This window comes from Tamandua tetradactyla, chromosome 22 (genome assembly GCF_023851605.1).
Source record: "Tamandua tetradactyla isolate mTamTet1 chromosome 22, mTamTet1.pri, whole genome shotgun sequence".
Classification (NCBI taxonomy): domain Eukaryota; kingdom Metazoa; phylum Chordata; class Mammalia; order Pilosa; family Myrmecophagidae; genus Tamandua; species Tamandua tetradactyla.
This window is the reverse complement of record NC_135348.1, coordinates 39350144-39369745: the sequence shown is the minus strand read 5'-3', so window position 1 is coordinate 39369745 and position 19602 is coordinate 39350144. Positions and strand designations below refer to the sequence as shown.

The following is a 19602-nucleotide window of genomic DNA, read 5'->3' as shown; positions in this document are numbered from 1 at the left end:
TGGGAACAAATATTCCATTCAAATAATAACCAAAAGAGAGGTGAGGTGGCGAAGTTAATGCTTTAGTTTACTAAAGCTGCCATAATACAACACACCAGGGATGGACTGGCTTTTAACAGGGGGACTTAGTTATGAATTTACGGTTCCTTGGAGGAAAGGAAGCTAGCTTTCCTGTGAGTTTTTCAGTCACAAGGGAAGGCACATGGTGACATCTGCTGGTCTTCTCTCCCGGCCTCTGGGTTCCAGTGGCTTTCCTGGGGACATGTCCTTTCTGGATTGCCAAATGTCTGGGTGTGAGCTGCCTCTAAGCTCCTCTCTTCTGACTCCTCCTTTTAAACCTCACTCATTGCGGAAGGCATTCATTCCCCTAGCCCACCACAGATGTATCCAGCCATAGATGAAATTCACATGCTGATCATTTGAGTCCACAGCACCATCATCTGGCCAAGCTGACACCTGAACCTACCTACTACAGTTAATATCACACAAAATAGACTTTAAGTCAATTAACTGTTACAAGAGATGAAGAAGGATATTATATACTCATAAAATTGTCAATTCAACAAGAAGATTTAACATTTATTAAACTAATAGCAGGGCCCCAAAACATATATATGAAGCAAACATTGATAGAAGTTAAGTAAGAAATAGACAGTTCTACAATAATAGTTGGGGATTTCAATATACTACATTCAATATGGATAAACCACCTAGACAGAGATAAATGAAATAGAGAACAGAAAAACAAAAAGCTGGTTATTTGAAAACAAAAAGTTGGTTATTTGAAAACAACTGATAAAGTTGACAAACCTTTATCTAGAATGATAAAGTAAAAAAAAGATGCTAAAAACTAAAATCAGAAAGAACTGTCACTTACTGACTTAACAGACATTAAAAGGATTATAAATGAACATTATGAACAGTTATATGCCACCAAATTAGATAATCTACAAGAAAGGGAAAAATTCCTAGCAATTCACAAATTATCTAAACTGACTTAAGAAATAGAAATCCTTAACAAACCTAAAACAAGTATAGAGGTTGAATCTACAATCAAAATCCTTTCATCAAAGGAAAATTCATGACAAGAGGGCTCCACTGGTGAATTCTATCAACCACTTAAAGAAAAATTAACATCAATACTTTTCAAACTTCTCCAAAGAATTCACTAGCAATACTCTGACCCCAAAGTCTGGTAAACATATCACAATAAAGGAAACAGAATATTTCTTGAATACAGATGTAAAAATCTTTAACAAAATAGTAATAATATCCAACAGCATATTAAAAATATATGCCAAGATCAAGTAGGATTTATCCCAGTAACGCAAGGGTGACTCAAAAGCCAATCATTGTAATATACTACATAAACAGAAGGTAGCAAAACAAACAACCACCCCCACACATACACACACAAGAATCCAAATAGATATAGAAAAGACATATGAAGGAAAATCCAGCACCAAATTGGAAAGGAAGAAGTGAAACTATCATTTCCTGATAGCATGATCTTATATGGAGAAAATCCAAAATCTGCAAATAAAAATTTTATTTAGAATAAATGAGTTCAGCAAATTGGGCAGGTACAAGATCAACACACAGAAATCAACTGTGTTCCTATATGCTAGCAATGAACAATCTGAAGAGAAAATTAAAAAAACAAATACAATTCCATTTAAAATAGCATCTAAAAAATAAAATATCTAGGAATAAATTTAACCAAGGATGCAATAAACTTGTACGCTTTAGGGTGGCTGGAGTTATGGATCCCTAAATTAGGAAAGGTCTTGGTCTTAATTTATTATAAATAGGATCTCTTGAACATGTTATTTTTATTGAAGGTATGGTCTACCTGATGATGCTGTCATAACCTGCATTATTGGAGTCATTTATGAGCAGAAAAAATTCAGAACTAGTTAGAGAAAGCAATGGAAAGAAAGGAGCCAGGAGCTGGAAGACAATGGAATCCAGAAGAGTAAGGAGAGGTCTTTGTCATGTGATGGAAAGCCAAAGAACCTAAGGACTGTCAGCAAGCCAGAATGCTACCAATATCAGGAGGAAACAAGTCTTCTAACCTCTGAAACTATGAGCCAGTAAATGCCTATTAAGACAACCCACTGTGTGGGATTTCTCATAGCAATGTGGAAACTAAGACAACTAAAAGCTATAAAACATTATTGAAAGAATCAATGAAAACCTCAATAAATAGCACGACATCCCATGTTCATGGATTGGAAAAGTAAAGATGTTAATATTACCCAAAGTAATTTACAAATTCAATGCAATCCCAATCAAAATTCCAGCAAACTTTTTAACAGAAATGAAAACTTGATCTCCAAATAAATATGGAACCACAGGGGAACCAAATAACAAAAACAACTGTGAAAAAATAAGAACAAAGTTGGAGGACTCATATTTGCAAATTTCAAATTGTATTGCAGAGCTATTGTAATCACAACAGTATAGTACTGGCCTAATGACAGACAAATACACCAAGGGGACAGAATTGAAAGTTCAGAAATAGATCTATACATCTATGGCCAACTAACTTTTGACAAGTGTGCTATATATTTTGCAACAGGGAAAGAAGAGTCTCTTCAACAAGAATTGCTGGAAAAACTATACCCATATGTACAAGAATGAAGTTAGATCCCTACCTCAATACCATATGCAAAAATCAACTCAAAATGGGTCATGAACTTAAATACAGGAACTAAAACTATAAAGCTCTTAGGAGATAACATAGAGGCAAATCTTCAAGACCTAGGACTCAGCAATGGATTTTCAGATATGACATCAAAAGCACAAACAATGGAAGAAACAATAGATAAATCTGATTTCATCAAAATTAAAAACTTTTGGGTATCAAAGAAAATTAACAAGAGAATGTAAAGGCAAACTACAGAATGGTAGAAAATAGTTGCAATTCATATATCAGATAGGGATTTTATATCCAGAATATATTAAGAACTTTTACAATGGAACAACATTAAAAAAACAAAAAAACAAAAAATAAGCAGGCCATCGTCAACACAGCAAATGTAGAACATCTCCTGAAAAGACCTCGCCAGAGTTTCAGCAAATAAAAGGACAAATCTCACTTGTTTAGAACTCTGGTAGACTGCAGAGACTGGAGAAGGACTCCACAAATGCTGACTCAAAAAGAAAAATATTAGGTAGGAAACTTTTGTCATGGACCAGACATAAAAGAAGACTGGCTATTACTCTTCCATAAAGGTCTAGGGCAGAACACAAGCTGTTGAAGAGTGCAGCATACAAAAGAGCTCCCGAGAGGAGCTTTCAAAATGGAAGATTATGGAGGGAGTGGCAGAACCTACTTATTTGCCAAAAGCAGTGAATAGTCAGGAAGAAACTGTCCAAACCAAGTGTTTTGGGGATCCAGAAACCAGAGGTGGTCGGTACAACACCCAGGGAAGTGTGGGACAGAGTCTGAAAAATTATAGTCAGAGATTGTGAATAATTCTGTCTGTGGCTACTGGTGCCCATCCCCACACTTAAGGGAAGCAGTAAAGAACAGCTCAATCCTTGCCTGCGGGATGGCTGCTGACTGGAGTGACCATGGGAGTCCTCTGCCCCAAATACAGAGGGGGACCCAGTCCAACATTGAGCCAGATATTGGCCAGTGAAGGCAGAACACAGAATCCCCACAATTTCAGCTTGTCCCAGTCAGATGCTACTGGGCACCACTGTTTTAACTGTACCGGAGGTGAAGTTGGCAAAAAAACTAACAGCCTCCTGTTGTAGGACTGAAGGGAATAGGTAGTTGAAGAGCACCCTCTCTGAAGCAGGCTGGAATGTGCAGCCTGGCAACGGGAAAGGTAATAAAAAAAAAAAAAAGAAAAGAAAACAAGGCTTTTTGCAGTCATGACAGACCCTTTCCTAGGGCCCAATGGATCTGGTCTATGACCCTGCATGAGTAGGTGGCCCTGTTTTGGTCGTGAAATACTGGTGATCCAACTGTCAAAGATACAAACCATATCAACAGAAAATCCTGGTCAGTAGAGAACAAACCCATCAAGAAAGTCAGATGACCAGAAATAAGCAAAATATCACTAGGCATACTAAAATATGGGAAGATATGGCCCAGTAAAAGGAACAAATTAAAAAGTTATAGCGGTTATAAGAATTTGGAATAAATAATCAAAGACGGTCAAACAGATTTTCTTAACCAATTCAAAGAGATGGCTAAAGAGATAAAGGATAATAAGAAAACATTGGAGGAGTATAAAGAAGAATTTAAAGCATACAAAGAAAAAGGACAGATCTTATGGAAATGAAAGACACTACAGATGAAATTATAAATACACTAGAGATACACAAAAGATTTGAAAAGGCAGAAGAAAAGAACAGTGAAAGAGAAGACAGACCATTCAAATTTGAAAAGACAAAACAGATTAAGAAAAGAATGAAAAAATTTGTGCAGGGTCTCAGGGAAATGACTGACAACATGAAATGCACACACATAAACATCATGGATATACCAAAAGGTGAAGAGAAGGGAAAAGGGCCAAAAGAGTATTTGAGGAAATAATTGAAAATTTCCCATCCCTTTTAAAAGACATAAATACGTAAATCAAACAAGACTAACACACTCCAAATAAAATAAATCTGAAAAGATCCACTCCAAGACACATAATAATCAGATTGTCAAACATCCAAGAGAAAGAGAGACTTCTGAAAGCAGCAAGGGAAAAGAAACCCACCACATACTAGGGAAGCCAAATAACACTAAGTGCTGATTTCTTATCAGAAACCATGGAGGCAAGAAGGCAGTGGTACAATATATTTAAGATACTGCAAGAGAAAAACTGATAAACAATAATTCTTTATCCAGCAAAGCTGTTCTTCAAAAATGAGGGAGAGTTTAAAATATTCTCAAATAAACATAAGCATAGAGAGTTCTGCCTGTTCAAGAGACCTGCCCTAAAATAAATCCTACTAGTTCTGCTGCCCGGAAAAAGACAAGAGAGAGAGGCTTGGAGGAAAGTATAAAAATGAAGATTATCAGAAAGGATAACTAAAAGGATAAAAAGAGAGAGAAAAAAATAGATCTGACAAATTGAAGCCAAAGGATAACATGCTTGAAGTGAGTACTGCTTTTACAGAAATAACACTGACCGTTAATGGATTAAATTCCCCAATCAAAAGACAAAGATTCGCAGAATGGATAAAAAAAAAAAAGATCCATTTATATGCTGTTTACAAGAGACTCATTTTAGACCAAAGACACAAATAGCTTGAAAAGGAAAGGCTGAAAAAGGATATTACACACAAAGTAACCAAGAAAAAAAAGCTAGGTTTAGCTACACTAATATCAGACAAAATAGACTTTAAATGCAAAAATGTTAGAGACAAAGAAGGAAATTTTATATAAATAAAAGGGGCAACTCACTAAGAAGATATAAGGATCACAAATACCTATGCACCTGATCAAGGTGTTCCAAAGTACATGAGGTAAACACCGGCAAAACAGAAGGGAGCAATATACATCTCAACAATAATAGTGGGAAACTTCAACAAACCATTCTCTTCAATTGACAGAACATCTAAGTTGAGGATCAATAAGGAAACAGAGACCCCAAATAATATGATAAATGAACTGGAGCTAAAAGGCATATATAGAATACTGCACCCCAAAACAGCAGGATATACATTCTTCTCAAGTGCTCATGGAACATTCTCTAGGATAGACCACATACTAGGCACAAAATGGTGTTAATAAATTTAAAAAGATTGAAATAATACAAGGCACTTTCTCTGATAATAATGAAATGAAACCAGAAATTAATAACAGCTGGAGAACTGGAAATTTAAAAAATATGTGGAGGTTAAACAGTACATTCTTAAACAATCAGTGGGTTAAACAAGAAATTTCAAGAGAGATAAGTAAATATTTTGAGACAAATAAAAGGAGAACACAACATATCAAAATTGATGGGCTATAGCAATCACAATTCTAAGTGTGAAACTTATAGCCCAAACACCTACCTTAAAAAGGAGAAAGAGCTAAAATCAAAGACCTAACAGAAAATCTTCAGTAATTAGAGAAGAGCAGCAAACTAATCCTAAAGCAAGCAGAAGGAAAGAAATAACAAAGCTTAGAGTATAAATAAATGAAATTGAAAACAAAGAGAGAATCATCAAAACCACAACTTGGTTCTTTGAGAAGATTAAGAAAATTAACAAACTCTTTGACTACCAAAGACAAAACGACAAATGATGCAAATAAAATCAGAAATGAGAGGGGATCATCACCAAGGACCCTGTAGAAATAATAAAAGATCATAAAAGGATATTATGAAAAACTGTATGCCAACAAACCAGACAACTTAGATGAAATGGACAATATCTTAAAAACACACTAACAACCTTTACTGATTCAAGAAGAAACAGAAGACATCAACAAACCAATCACAAGCACAGACTGAATCAGTCATCAAAAACCAACCAAAAAAGCCTAGGACCAAATGGCTTTAAAGATGAATTTTGCCAATTATTCTGAGAATTAATACCAATCCTGCTAAATCTTCCAAAAAATTACCTAACTCATTCTATGAGGCCAGCATAACCCTAATACAAAAACCTGATACAGTTGCTACAAGAAAAGAGCCTTACAACAGACCAATCCCTCTAATGAATATAGATGCAAAAATCCTCAACAAAATACTTGCAAATCAAATCCAAGCGCACATTAAAAGAATTATACACCACAAACAAGTGAGTTTTGTTCCAGGTATGTAAAGATGGCTCAACAAAAGAAAATTAATGTATTACAACACCTCAATAAATCAAAAGGAAAAAACCCACATGATCATTTAAACTGAGACAAAAAAGGTATCTGACAAAAATCCAGCATCCTCTTGATAAAACATTTGAAAAGGTAGGAAACAAAGGAAACTTCCTCAACATGATAAAGGGCACAGATGAGTACAAACAGCTAATATTGTACCAGCAATGAAAGACTGAAAACTTTTTCTCTAAAATCGGGAACAAGACAAGGATGCCCACTATCACCAATGTTATTCAACATTATTCTACAAATTCTAGCTAGAGTAATTAGGTAAGAAAAGGAAAAACAAACAAACAAACACATCCAAATCAAAGGAAGAAGTAAAATTTTCCTTATTTGCAGATGATATAATCCTATATTTAGAAAGTCCCCCCAAATTACCACAAAACCACCAGAGCTAATAAACAAGTTTAGCAATGTGCCAGGATATAAGATCAACAAGCAAAAAATCAGTAATGTTTCTATACACTAGTAATGAGCTACCTGAGGAGGTTATCAACAAAAGAATTGCATTTACAATAGCAACTAAAAGAATCAAATATCTAGGAATAAACTCAATCAAGGATGCAAAGGATCTAGATTCAGAAAACTACAAAACATTGTCCAAAGAAATCAAAAGTCCTAAATAAATGGAAGGACATTCTGTATTTCATAGATTAGAAGGCTAAATGTTGTTAAATATCAGTTCTACCCAAATTGATCTACAGATTCAATGAAATACCAATCAAAATTCCAACAGCCTACTTTGCAGAAAGGGAAAAGCTAGTTATTAAATTTATCTTGAAAAAGTATCATCAAGTTTGAGGACTCATGCTTCCTGACTTTAAAGTAACATATATAAAGCTACAGTAGTCAAAATAGCATGGTATTAGCATAAAGATAGACTTACTGATCAATGGAATTGAATTAAGAGTTCAGAAATAGACCCTCAGTTCTATAGTCAATTGATTTTTGACAAGGCTTCCAAGTCCACTCAACTGGGATAGAACATCTCTTTAATAAATGGTGCTGGGAGAATTGGACATCCATATCCAAAGGATGAGAGGACTCTTACCTCATATCCTATAAAAACATGAACTCAAAATGGATCAAAGACCTAAATATAAGAGACAGTACCATAAAACTCCTAGAAGAAAATGTAGGGAAGCATCTTCAAGCTCTAGTGATAGGAGGTAGTTTCTTAGACCTACAACCAAAGCACAAGCAATGATAGAAAAAAAATAAATAAATAAGACCTCTTCAAAACTGAATATTTCTGTGAAAGGACTTTGCCAAAAAGGGTGAAAAGACAGCGAACATGTGGCAAAAACCACATACTAGATAAGGGATTGTGGTAGTTAGAATTGTGGTAGTTAGATTCAGTTGTCAATTTGGCCAGGTGAAGGTGCTTAGTTATATTGCTGTGGACATGAGCCAATGGCATGTGAACCTCATCTGTTGCTGATTACATCTGCAGTCTTCTAGGAGGAATGCCTGCTGCAGTGAATGATGTTTGACTTAATTGGTTTGGTGCCTAAATGAGAGACTCAATGTAGCACAGCCCAAGCAGCTCAGCATACCTCATCTCAGAACTCACAGCTCAGCCCAGGCCTCTGGAGATGCAGAAAGAAATCACTCTGGGGAAAGTTGTTGGAACCCAGAAGACTGGAGAGAAGGCCACCAGAGATCATCCTGTGCCTTCCCACATAAGAAAGAACCTCAGCTGAAAGTTAGATGCCTTTCCTCTGAAGAACTAATGAAATAAATCCCCTTTCATTAAAAGCCAATACGTCTCTGGTATATTGCATTTCAGGCAGGTAGCAAACTAGAACAGGAATACATAAAGGAATCCTAGAATTCAACAATAAAAAGAAAATAACCCAATCAAAAAATGGGCAAAAGACATGAATAGACATTTTTCCAAAAAGGAAGTACAAAGGGCTAAAGAGCACATGAAAAGATGCTCATCTGCACTAGCTATTAAGGAAATGCAAACCAAGACCATAATGAAATAAAAAAATAAAGATTAGAGCATGAATAAATAAAATTGGAAACAAAGAGAGAATCAATCAACAAAACCACAAGTTGGTCCCTTTTCCCTTTCTAACCTTTCTCAAGTCGAACAGTATCTCAGTTCATACTCTACTAACACTACCTAATTTATTAAAGAATTTCAGTACCTTACTGTGTCCTATAACTTCTCCTAGTGAAATCTTAGCATTTAATGCCTCTTTATTAGTTTGTGTTCAGTCTAGTTATTAGGGCGTTAGTTAAATATAATAAGTGTTAAATGTCTGTCTCAATTTGTTATTTAATATATTTCTACATCTGTATTAATAAAAAATTCCTAACTTGTTCCTTCTCAAAAGTATTTCTGTTTCTTGTATAACTAAGTTTCTATTTATGTCTCTCTCCCTGCTCAATATATATTCTCATACCTCCAGATGGTAGTAGCAAATTAAAACAAAAACAAAAAACAGAGCAAAAAATCCTCAGGAAGACAAAATTCAGAAACCTTAGTTTTAAAATTACTGTAAACAAATCAGGACTTAAAAAAATTGCCCCTGGAATTTCCCTAAGGCAGCAGAAAACTGCTAAAACACTCTCTCTAAAATAATAATAATAGCATCAAAGGGCAGCATGGCATAGAGCAAAATCACTTCTGTTTCAAAATGCATTAAGTATATTCTGATAAGTTTTATTTTAATGGTAATTATATGTTGTAAAAGGCTTTACTGGAAAACAGTTTCCAAAATTATCTTGAAAACTTAAAGATGAATGATATAAAGAAAGTGTTTCTATTCAAAGGAAAAAGAGTATAATTTTGTCCTAAGGTCAAAATAAATGGTTATTACAAAATGAAGAAAATGTAAGACAAAACCTGAATGAATATGTGACTGCATTATTTGTAGGAATACAGAATTATGGAGGGATTGTTGAGGCAATATGATTGTCAGCTGACACAATGATTATATATTTTCACTGCTCTCAGGAAGAGTGAAAGAAGGATACTAGGCTTCTGAGGATCAGCTAAGGTCACTCCAAAATCTGTAGGGTGATGGCAAAGGGAATGGAAAGGAAGGTGTACTTTTTGTTGCAATACTAATAAAAAATGCATGATTATCAAGAGTTTTATTATTTTTCAGAAATGTATTGGACTTAATTTTGTGCAACTGATCTCTTTCAAAGTTGTGATATGAATTAATGCACTCAGTAAAGGGTGTAGAATCCTATTAAACAAATGATCATTGAATATATGTTTGAAATGTACCAATTTCTTTTTTGGGGACCAAATCATGTCCCCTCAAAAGACTTGTCTTTTAGTTTTAATTCACCTTTCTGTGGTTGTCAACTCATTTGTAAACAGAACCTTTGAAGATGTTATTTTTAGTTAATGTGTGGACTCATTTGTGAATAGGATTTTCAAAGATCCTGTTTAGATGAAGCCAAACTGAATCAGGGAAGATTTTAATCCATATGGATGAAGTCCTCATAAGGAGACTAAATCTAGACAGAGACACAGACACTTCAGTAGGGGACATAGAAGCCAGGAGGAGAAGCCTGTGGACAGAAGATGAAGCTCAAGAACCCTCGGGACTGTGGCAAGGCTGCCCAAGAATTCTACAGACCCCAAGAGAAAGCACTGTCTATCAAGTGCTTTCTCTTGAGTTTGGACTTCTAGTCTTCAAAACCATATGTGAATTCCACTGGTTAAGCCAAAACATTTATGGTATTTGTTATAGCATCCCTGCAAACTAAGACATTGTTAAATATGATTCTTTAAAAACATGTCCAGTAAATAAGATTTTAAATCTGTGTTTATAGTTTGATTTAGCATTTCTAAAATTCATATTCTAGTTACCATACAGCTAGATGTATTTAAACATTTACCTTGTTTCTAATTGTTTTACACTAGATTGTAATTGCTGTAAGCGTCTATCTGTTGCTTCTTCTCTTCCTTGTACAGACACCATATCCTCCTCCTAGAAAAAAAAGGAAACTGGAGACTTACTCTGAGCATGTGAAAATCGCATACACTGTTATATAGCTTAAAGAAAATAGTTCATATTATACAGTTATTATATTGCTAGAATACTAACATGTAAATTTGAAAAAAACACAACTTTGGAAACAAATCAAATGTATACTAAAAAAAGGGGAGGGGAGACCTCACTCTCAGTCCTGCATTACAAAAATAAAAGTCACTGAATAGAGATTTCTATAACTCTATGCACAATTTCTATGTGAAAGTCTAACAAAAAAAGCAGGTAGTCTGTTTCTAGATTTGTTCTCTTAAACAGGTTATACTTTCACTCAGTATCTGTCAAGTTGATCATAGGATATTTCTCCTTTGACATAATGATGCTTTGAAATATATTAAAAGACTAACTAAAGCATACCCGTAATCTTACAATAAATTCTACAAAGTCATAAACTCAAATAGTATCTTATATCAGACTTCTGCATCCATTTACATGACTATGTCCACATGGGCATTTATGCAATCTTGATAGAATAATGTATCCATATTATAACAGTGTCATAAGATAAACTGAGATACTTTCTTTTTGAAATGGTCTGGAACATTTAAATAACACGGAAACTATTTCAGAACAAAATACATAAAACCATCTGGGAAAGATAGTTTTAATTTTATTTTCATATATAACTCCAGGAATTTTGATTTGGGTTGTATATCAATTTAAGGAGAAGCAACATCTTAACAGTATCAAGTCTTTCAATCCATGAACATGGTCTATCTTTCCATTTATAGAAATGACTCATTTAATTTTCCCAGAAATATTTTATAGTGTTAAGTGTATAGATTTTGCACATAGTTTATTAAATTTATCACAACATTTTTCAAATTTCTGGATACTTTTAAATGGAATTGTATTTCCATTTCATTTTCCTATAGTTTTGGCTAATTTACAGAAATACAATTAATTTTTATATATTGATATTTTACCCTGTGATATTATTGCTTCCAGTAGTTTTTTTTGGTAAAATTCTTAGGATTTTCTATATACACACATATTTGAAATGAAAGACATCTATATATATATATACATGAACTATATTATATATGAAATATATAAAAAAGATGATATAAATCATAACATGTGGTTTATTCCACACAGTATTACTCTTAGCAAATAAACAATTTCACAGTAAATTAAGTATAGCAGTGGTCCCATATGCTTGTTATCCCGACTAGATTCAAATTACAAAAGTTTTGCTAAATATTTTTACACCTACGTTTATGAGGATAATGACTGCAGTTTTCTTATGGTGTCTTTGGCTTTGGTATCAGGGTAATACTAACCATGTATAATGAGTTGGAAAATATTCCTTCTTCCTGTGTTTTTTTATTTATTAAATATGGGTTCACAAAATAATCATGCATAATATAAAGGATTCCCATACACCACCCTATTTTAACACCATAAATTCTTATAGAACATTTGTGACAATTGATGTAGCACACTCTTAGAAGTGTGTTATTAATTATAGTCTATGGTTTAATTTACGGTAACAGTTTGTGTTGTATACTTTCATGAATTAAAAAAAAAAATTATCATTTAGCGCCAGTTTGAATCTGTGGTGCACCCCAGAAAAGCCATGTTCTTTGATCTTCATTCAAGATTACTGGCAGGGAGCTTTGTGGTTAACCATGGAGATATGACCCACCCAACTGTGGGTGGTACTTTTGATTAGGTGAGTTCCATGGAGATACGTCTCCACCCATTCAAGGTGGCTTATTGGAGCCCTTTAAGGGGGAATCATTTTGGAAAAAGCTTCACAGCCATGAGAGCCCAGGAAGCAAAGACCTTTGGAGATGAAGAAGGAAAATACACTTGGGTTTTCAAGAAACAAGAAGCCTGGAGAGAAGGCTAGCAGATGTTGCCATGTTTGCCATTTGCCTTTCCAGTTGAGAGAGAAACCCTGAACTCCATCGGCCTTTCTTAAGTGAAGGTAAACTTTTGTTGGTACCTTAATTTGGACATTTTCACAGCCTTAGAACTGTAAACTAGCAACTTACTAAATTCCCCTTTTTAAAAGCCATTCCATTTTTGGTATATTGCATTCTGATAGCTTGCAAACTAAAACACATATATACAATCTAACATTTCCCCTTTTAAATATATTCAGCTATATATTTTAGTGTTGTTAATTACAAGGTTGTGCTACCATCAGCACAATCCATTACCAAAACATTTCCATCATTCTGAATAGATTTTAAATCTTAACTTCCCATTCCCTATCTCCATGCTGTCCCCTGATAACCTTTATTATTAGCTTCTGACTCTATGACTTTGCTTATTCTAATTATTTCAAAACACTGAGATTGTACAATATTTGTCCATTTGTGTCTGGCTTATTTCATGCCATATGATGTCTTCAGGGTTCATTCACATTGTTGCATGTATTAGGACTTCAATCCTTTTTAAGGGCTGGATAATATTTCATTTTATGTATGAACCATTCATCGGCTGATAGATACATGGTTGTTTCCACCTATAACAACTGAATAATGCTGCTATGCACACTGGTGTGCAAATATCTGTTGAAGACCCTGCTTTCATTATTTTGGGTATATATGTAGTAGTAGTATTTGCAGGTTATGTGGTAGTTCTATACTTAGCTTTCTGAGGAACCGCCAAGCTGTCTTGTACAATGGTTTTGCCATCAGCAATGAATGAGTGCTTCTATTTCTCTGCATCCTCTCAAACACTTGTTATTTTCTGTTTTTTTTTTAAATAGCAGCCATTCTAATGGGTATGAAATGGTATCTCACGGAAGTTTTGATTAGCATTTTTCTGATGTAGGGCATCTTTTCATCTGCTTTCCAGTTACTTGTATATCTTGCTTTCACATATGTCTGTTCAAGTCTTTTGCTCATTTTTAAATTGAGTTTTTTGTCTTTTTCTTGTTAGGTTGAAGGATTTCTTTCTATATTCTGGATACTAAACACTTATGGGATATGAGGTTTCCAAATAATTCCTCCCATTGTGTAGGTTGTTTCATTTGCATAATAATGTCCTTTGAGGTGCAAAAGTGTTTATGATGAGGTCCCATTTATCTGTATTTTCTTTTGATGCTTGTGTTTTGGATGTAAAGTCTAAAGAGAATATTGGCTGAACTCAAGGTCTGAAGATGCTTCCTTACATTTTCTCTAGGAATTTAATAGTTCTGGTTCTTAAATTTAGGTCTATGTCCACTTTGAGTTGATTTTGTATAAGGATAGGGGTCCTCTTTTTTCTCTTTTGCTAATGGCAATCCAGTAGTCTCAGGACTATTTCTCTTCAAGTATCAGTTGACTATAAGTGCAAAAGTTGATTTCTGAGTTCTCAATGTTTGTCCTTGTGCCAGTACTAAGGTGTTTTGATTTCAGTGGCTTTGAAATAATTTTTCAGATTGAGAACTGTGGGTCCTCCAACTTCATCCTTCTTTTTCAAAATGGTTTTAGCTATTAAGGATCCCTTTGTGCTTCCATATAAATGTGATAATTGGATTTTCCATTTCTGCAAAGAAAGTTGTTAGAATTTGGCTGGGATTGCATTGAAACTATAAATTGCCTTGGGTTGAATGACATCTTAACAACATTTAGTCTTCCAATCCACAAATATGAAATGACCCTCCATTTATTTAGGGCTTTGATTTCTTTTAGCAGTATTTTGTAGTTTTCTGTGTTCAACTCCTCTGGTTAGATTTATTCCTAGATATTTGATTCTTTTAGTTCCTATTGTGAATGGAAGTTTTTTCTTCTGACTGTCCATTGCTTGTGTATATAAACACTACTGATTTTTGGGTGTTGAGCATTGTATTAGTTTGTTAAGCTGCTGGAATGCAATATACCAGAAATGGAACGGTTTTCATAAAAGCAATTTAATAAGTTGCAAGTTCACACTTCTAAGGCTGTGAAAATGTCCAAATTAAGCACTGTGCCAGTCTGAATCTGTTGAGTACCCCAGAAAAGCCAAGTTCTTTAATCCTCATTGAACACTCCTGCATGGGATCTTTTTGATTTTTTCCATGGAGATGTGGGGTTGCTTACTGGAGCTCTTTAAAGGGGAACCATTTTGGAAAAGGCTCCAGAACTAACAGAGCCTACATAGCCAGAGACCTTTGGAAATGTGGAAGAAAGGCACCCCTGGGGAAGCCTAATGAAATGAGGAGAGTCAGCAGACATCACTGTGTGCCTGATAAAGCTTTTCTAGATGGCATCAGTCTTTCTTGAGTGAAGGTAACCTCTTGTTGGTGCTTTAATTTGAACATTTTCATGGTGTTGGAACTGCAAATTTGCAACTTAATAAATTCCCTTTCAAAAAGACATTCCATTTCTGGAATGGCATTCCAGCAGCTTAACAAACTAAAACAGGCACCAAAAAACTAATATAGATTTTGGTTCCGGAGAAGTGGGGTGCTGCTGCGGTTTGCAAATAACAAACATGTTGGAATAGCTTTTTAAATGGATAAGGGGGAGATTCCAGGAGAGTTGTGAGATGTTTGATAGAGAAGGTCTAGAATACTTTGAAGAGGCTGTTGGTGGAAACGTGGACTCTAAGAATACTTCTGATAAGTCTTTAGTCAGAAATGATGAACATATCATTGCAAACTGGAAGGAAGGCATTCTTTGTGGATAGAAGGCAGAATTTGAGAGCGATGAAACTTGGATATTTAGCTTTTGCTGGTGCCCACAAGATTAAAACATGGCTTTTCTGGGGTACGTAAGAGATTCAAACTGGCACATGTCTTTTGGGGGGTCCCCCTGGACCCCCCAAAAGACATGTTTTTTCCATATCAAAATATATTCACTCCATCGAAATATCACAAATGCCTTAAACCATTTCAGTAACAATATAAATATCATACAAAGTCAAAAATCAATATAAAATCTCATCAAAGTCAGCTACAGGCATGGTCTGTTCTTAGACAAAACATTTTTCCCTAGCTCTGGACCTATGAAATGCAGAACTAGTTATCTGCTGCCAACATGTTGAATGACAGTGGTGACAGTGAGTTCCTTTGTCTTGTTCTTGATCTTAGAGGAAAAGCTTTCATTCAGTCACCATTAAATAGGATGTTAGCTGTGGGCTTTTCATATATGTCCTTTATCATGTTGAAGAAGTTTCCTTCTATTCCTAACATTCCAAGAGTTTTTATCATGAAACGGTGCTGGATTTTGTCAAATGCTTTTTCTTTATCAATTGAGATGACCACATGGTTTTGTACCTTCAATGTGTTAATGTGTATTATATTGATTTTCTTATGTTGAACTACCCACGCATACCAGGGATAAATCCTACATACATTGTATTATTTCAGTATTTTGGAAATCCTTGAGATTTGCCTTGTGACCTAATATATGGTCTCCACTAGAGAATGATCCATGTGTAGTTGAGGAGAATGAGTATACTGTTTTTGTTGGGTGACGTTACTTTGGAGTATCTTTCAAGTCATGTATTTTCTCATTGATAAAAGACTACATTCATAATGCAGGGCTATCTTCTGACATTTTGCTTTTTATAGGCATTGTGCATCTTACACCTCTCTGTTTTTTTTTTTAACTCAATTCTTTTGTAATGGCTACCTTTATTTCATTTGATTTTTTTGTATCACACTGAATGACTTCTCTTTTCTATCTGGATATATATTTTTTCATCTATTTTCCTTGTTGTTTCTATAGGTTAAAATTTAACATACGAAATATGTAACAATCATATTTGGTTTGATAACAATTTAACTTCAATAGTACACACATTTTTGTTTCCTATATCCCACCAATCCCCCACCATATTTTTGTACCTGTTACTACTTTTACCTTTTTTTTTTTTTTTTTTTTTTAGTATGGGCAGGCACGGGGAATCGAACCCAGGTCTCTGGCATGGCAGGGGAGAGCTCTGCCTGTTGAGTCACCATGGCCTGCCCAGTTACATCTTTTTAAATGCATTTAGAACCATAGATTTATCTTAACTTTTTTTTTTTCCATTTTCACACCTGTAGGAAGTAAGATGTGGAGTTACATACCAAATAATATACTACAATAATACTGGAATTTATAATTATCTCAATGGTAAACTTTACTGTAGGTCTTTATTTTTTTATGCTGCTTTGAACCACTGTCTCACACAGTGTCCTTTCCTTTTGGTCTGATGAACTCCTTTAGCATTGTTTGGAGGGCATGTCTAGTATTATGAACTCCCTCAGCTTTTGTTAATCTGGGAATGTTTTAATTTCTCCCTCATTTTTGAAAGAATATCTTGTCAGATATAAATTCTTGATAGGTAGTCATTTTTGTTTTTTTTTCCCAGTGCTTTAAGAATTTCAACCCACTGCTTTCTTCCCTTGATGAATTCTAATGAGAATCTGGCACTCAATTGGACTTCCTTGAAAATAATACATTGCTGTTCTCCTGCAGCTTACAGAACTCTCTTCTTGTCCTTTGCATTCAATAGCATGATCAAAATATATTGGAGTGTATTTTTCTTCTTGTTTATCCTGTTTGGTGTTCTCTAGGTTTCTTGGATGTTTACATCTTTTGCCAAGTTTGGGAAGTTCTTTGTCACTACTGCTTTGAATATTTCTTCTGGACTTTCCCTCTTCTCCTTCTGGGATCCCCATAATGTATATATTGGAGTGCACTATGGTATCCCAGAGGTGTCTCAGGTTATTTTCTCTGTTTAGAATTCTGCTCCTCAGTCTGAACTCATTTCACGGGTCTTGTCTTCAAGTTCATTGTCTCTTTCTTTTTTCTGCTACAATCTGCTCTTGAAACCCTTCCAGAATTTTTTCATTTCAGTTATTGTGGCTTTAGATTCCAGTAGTTCTGTGTGCTTCCTTTTGAAAATTTCTATGACTACTAAAATTCTCACATAGCACACTGTTTTCCTCATATCCTTTAGTTCTTTCTCTATATTTTCCTGGAACATTTTTACGATCATTCTTTTAAAAGCTTTGTTTAGTTTGTACACATTCTGGATATCTACATTGCTGTTTTCTTGATTTTTATGTTCTTCCCGTGGATGGGCCATTGTTTCTTTTTACTTTGTTTTATATTATTGTTGTACAATATACATTTTAATATTTTAAAATGTCAACTCTGGAATTTTTCTTTTCTGAGATGTCTACTTCTTGATTTTGTAAGCAGTGAAAAGACAGAGATTTTCTTGAGCTTCAGTCCTCCTATCAGGAAGTTCTGCATAACATGAATGAAGTGTGCAGGGTTTTCCCTGTTTTTCTAAGTCTTGGGTTTTAGATTGTTAGTTGTTTTGGAGTTCTTCTATTTTCAGGAATTTGGTTGTCCCCTCTGTTTTCCAGGAGCCAGAGCACCCTGTCCCAAGTGTTTGAAGCTAGAAAGCCTTTGCCCTAGGCTTTTCACCTCTATAGTTTCGCACACTCCTTTCACTGTTTCAAACTGCTTTTGCTGGAGGGCAAATTCTGGGAGGAGGGGAATGCTGGAGAGGACTTTCCCCTATCAGTCTTTCCCTCTTAAAACAGGGCCAGGATCCACAAATGGGTGATGACCAACTCTAAAGTGCTTAAGGAGGGAATCAGGAAGGGCATCAAGAGCTTTCTGCACTGGTCTCCAAAGCTGAGCTTTCTTGACCTGCCCAGAAAATCCTGCCTTTCAATTAACTATTCCCTGCAGCCTTGAAGTAGTAGCATCCTTCAGTCTTCGCCACTGCATCCTTTGTCTGGAGCACGTTGAAACAATGGCTGCCCTCAGACTTGGTCCCCCATGATCGGAGGTCACTAATAAAAAACTGCTATCAATGATCAGCCATGTCCATCCGTGGTCTTGTGGATGAGGATTTTCATGTCCATTTCTATTATCAACAAGGTAGTTAGGGGCTAGCTTATCTTGAATGAGGTGGGTCACATCTTAACTGAAGTAGCCTTGTAAAAATGTCCTGCTCATGATGGGTCCACATCCACAGGAATGGAATAAATCAAAGAACATGGGGTATCTACAACTTCAAATCACAACAGCAGTTTTGGAAGAACACCCGAGTGTAGAGAAGGCAAATATATATCCAGGGTAAGAGTCTATTTCAGCAAGAACAAAATGTTGCCTCTTCCATGATGAAAGAAGCCCAATGTATTTTAACCTACTACTAGAAAGCTAGCTTACCACTTTGAAGAATGGTGCCGTACTGGAACTCCATGTTGGATTCTGCTACTGAGAGGTCATTCAGCAGTGACTGTAGTCAGGTAGGCCTTGGTAAGTGGCAAACCATATTGCTGAGCCCATGCATAATCCCCATCTCTGCCATTATGGCCACTTCATTCACGAGTCCATTGGGCTAGGGATTGAATCATGTCTCCCCAAAAGATATGTTGATCTCATATTCACAGCATATGTATCACAGAATACATCATTTTTTGCAAACTGCATCATTACGGTTAGAATTAGGCAAGTTAAAATGAGGCAGTACTGAAATAGGGTGGGCCCTCAATCCAATATGACAACAAATTTGGACAAAGACAGACATAGTGTAGAATACCATGTGATAACTGAGGCAGAGAATAGTACAGATTTCTGGCAAGCCACCACCAGAAGCCAGGAAAGAGACTCTTCTCTACAGACTTCTAAGGAAGGATGGTCAGTCAAACCTCAATTTTGGACTTCTAGATTCCAGAACTCTGAGACAATAAATTCTGTTGTTCAAGCCATCTAGTCTGTTGTACTTTGTTACAGCAGTCCTAGCAAGCTAATATAGGCAATGACAGGTGTTCTAGTTGCTAGCTGCTGGAATGCAACACACCGGACATGGACAGGCTTTCAATAAAAGGGGATTCATTTAGTT

The 19602-nt window shown here is 35.4% G+C and overlaps 1 protein-coding gene across 15 annotated transcripts in view; it reads right to left on the bottom strand.

Annotated features, from left to right (window-relative positions):
- Positions 1-19602, bottom strand: part of SCLT1 (sodium channel and clathrin linker 1) — a 289811-nt gene that overhangs the window by 120655 nt on the left and 149554 nt on the right. For all 15 annotated transcript variants that reach the window (XM_077140031.1, XM_077140032.1, XM_077140040.1 and 12 more), the window contains one exon: positions 10682-10773. In XM_077140031.1, the coding sequence (XP_076996146.1) occupies positions 10682-10773 (92 nt within the window). The remainder of the gene's footprint in view (positions 1-10681; positions 10774-19602) is intronic.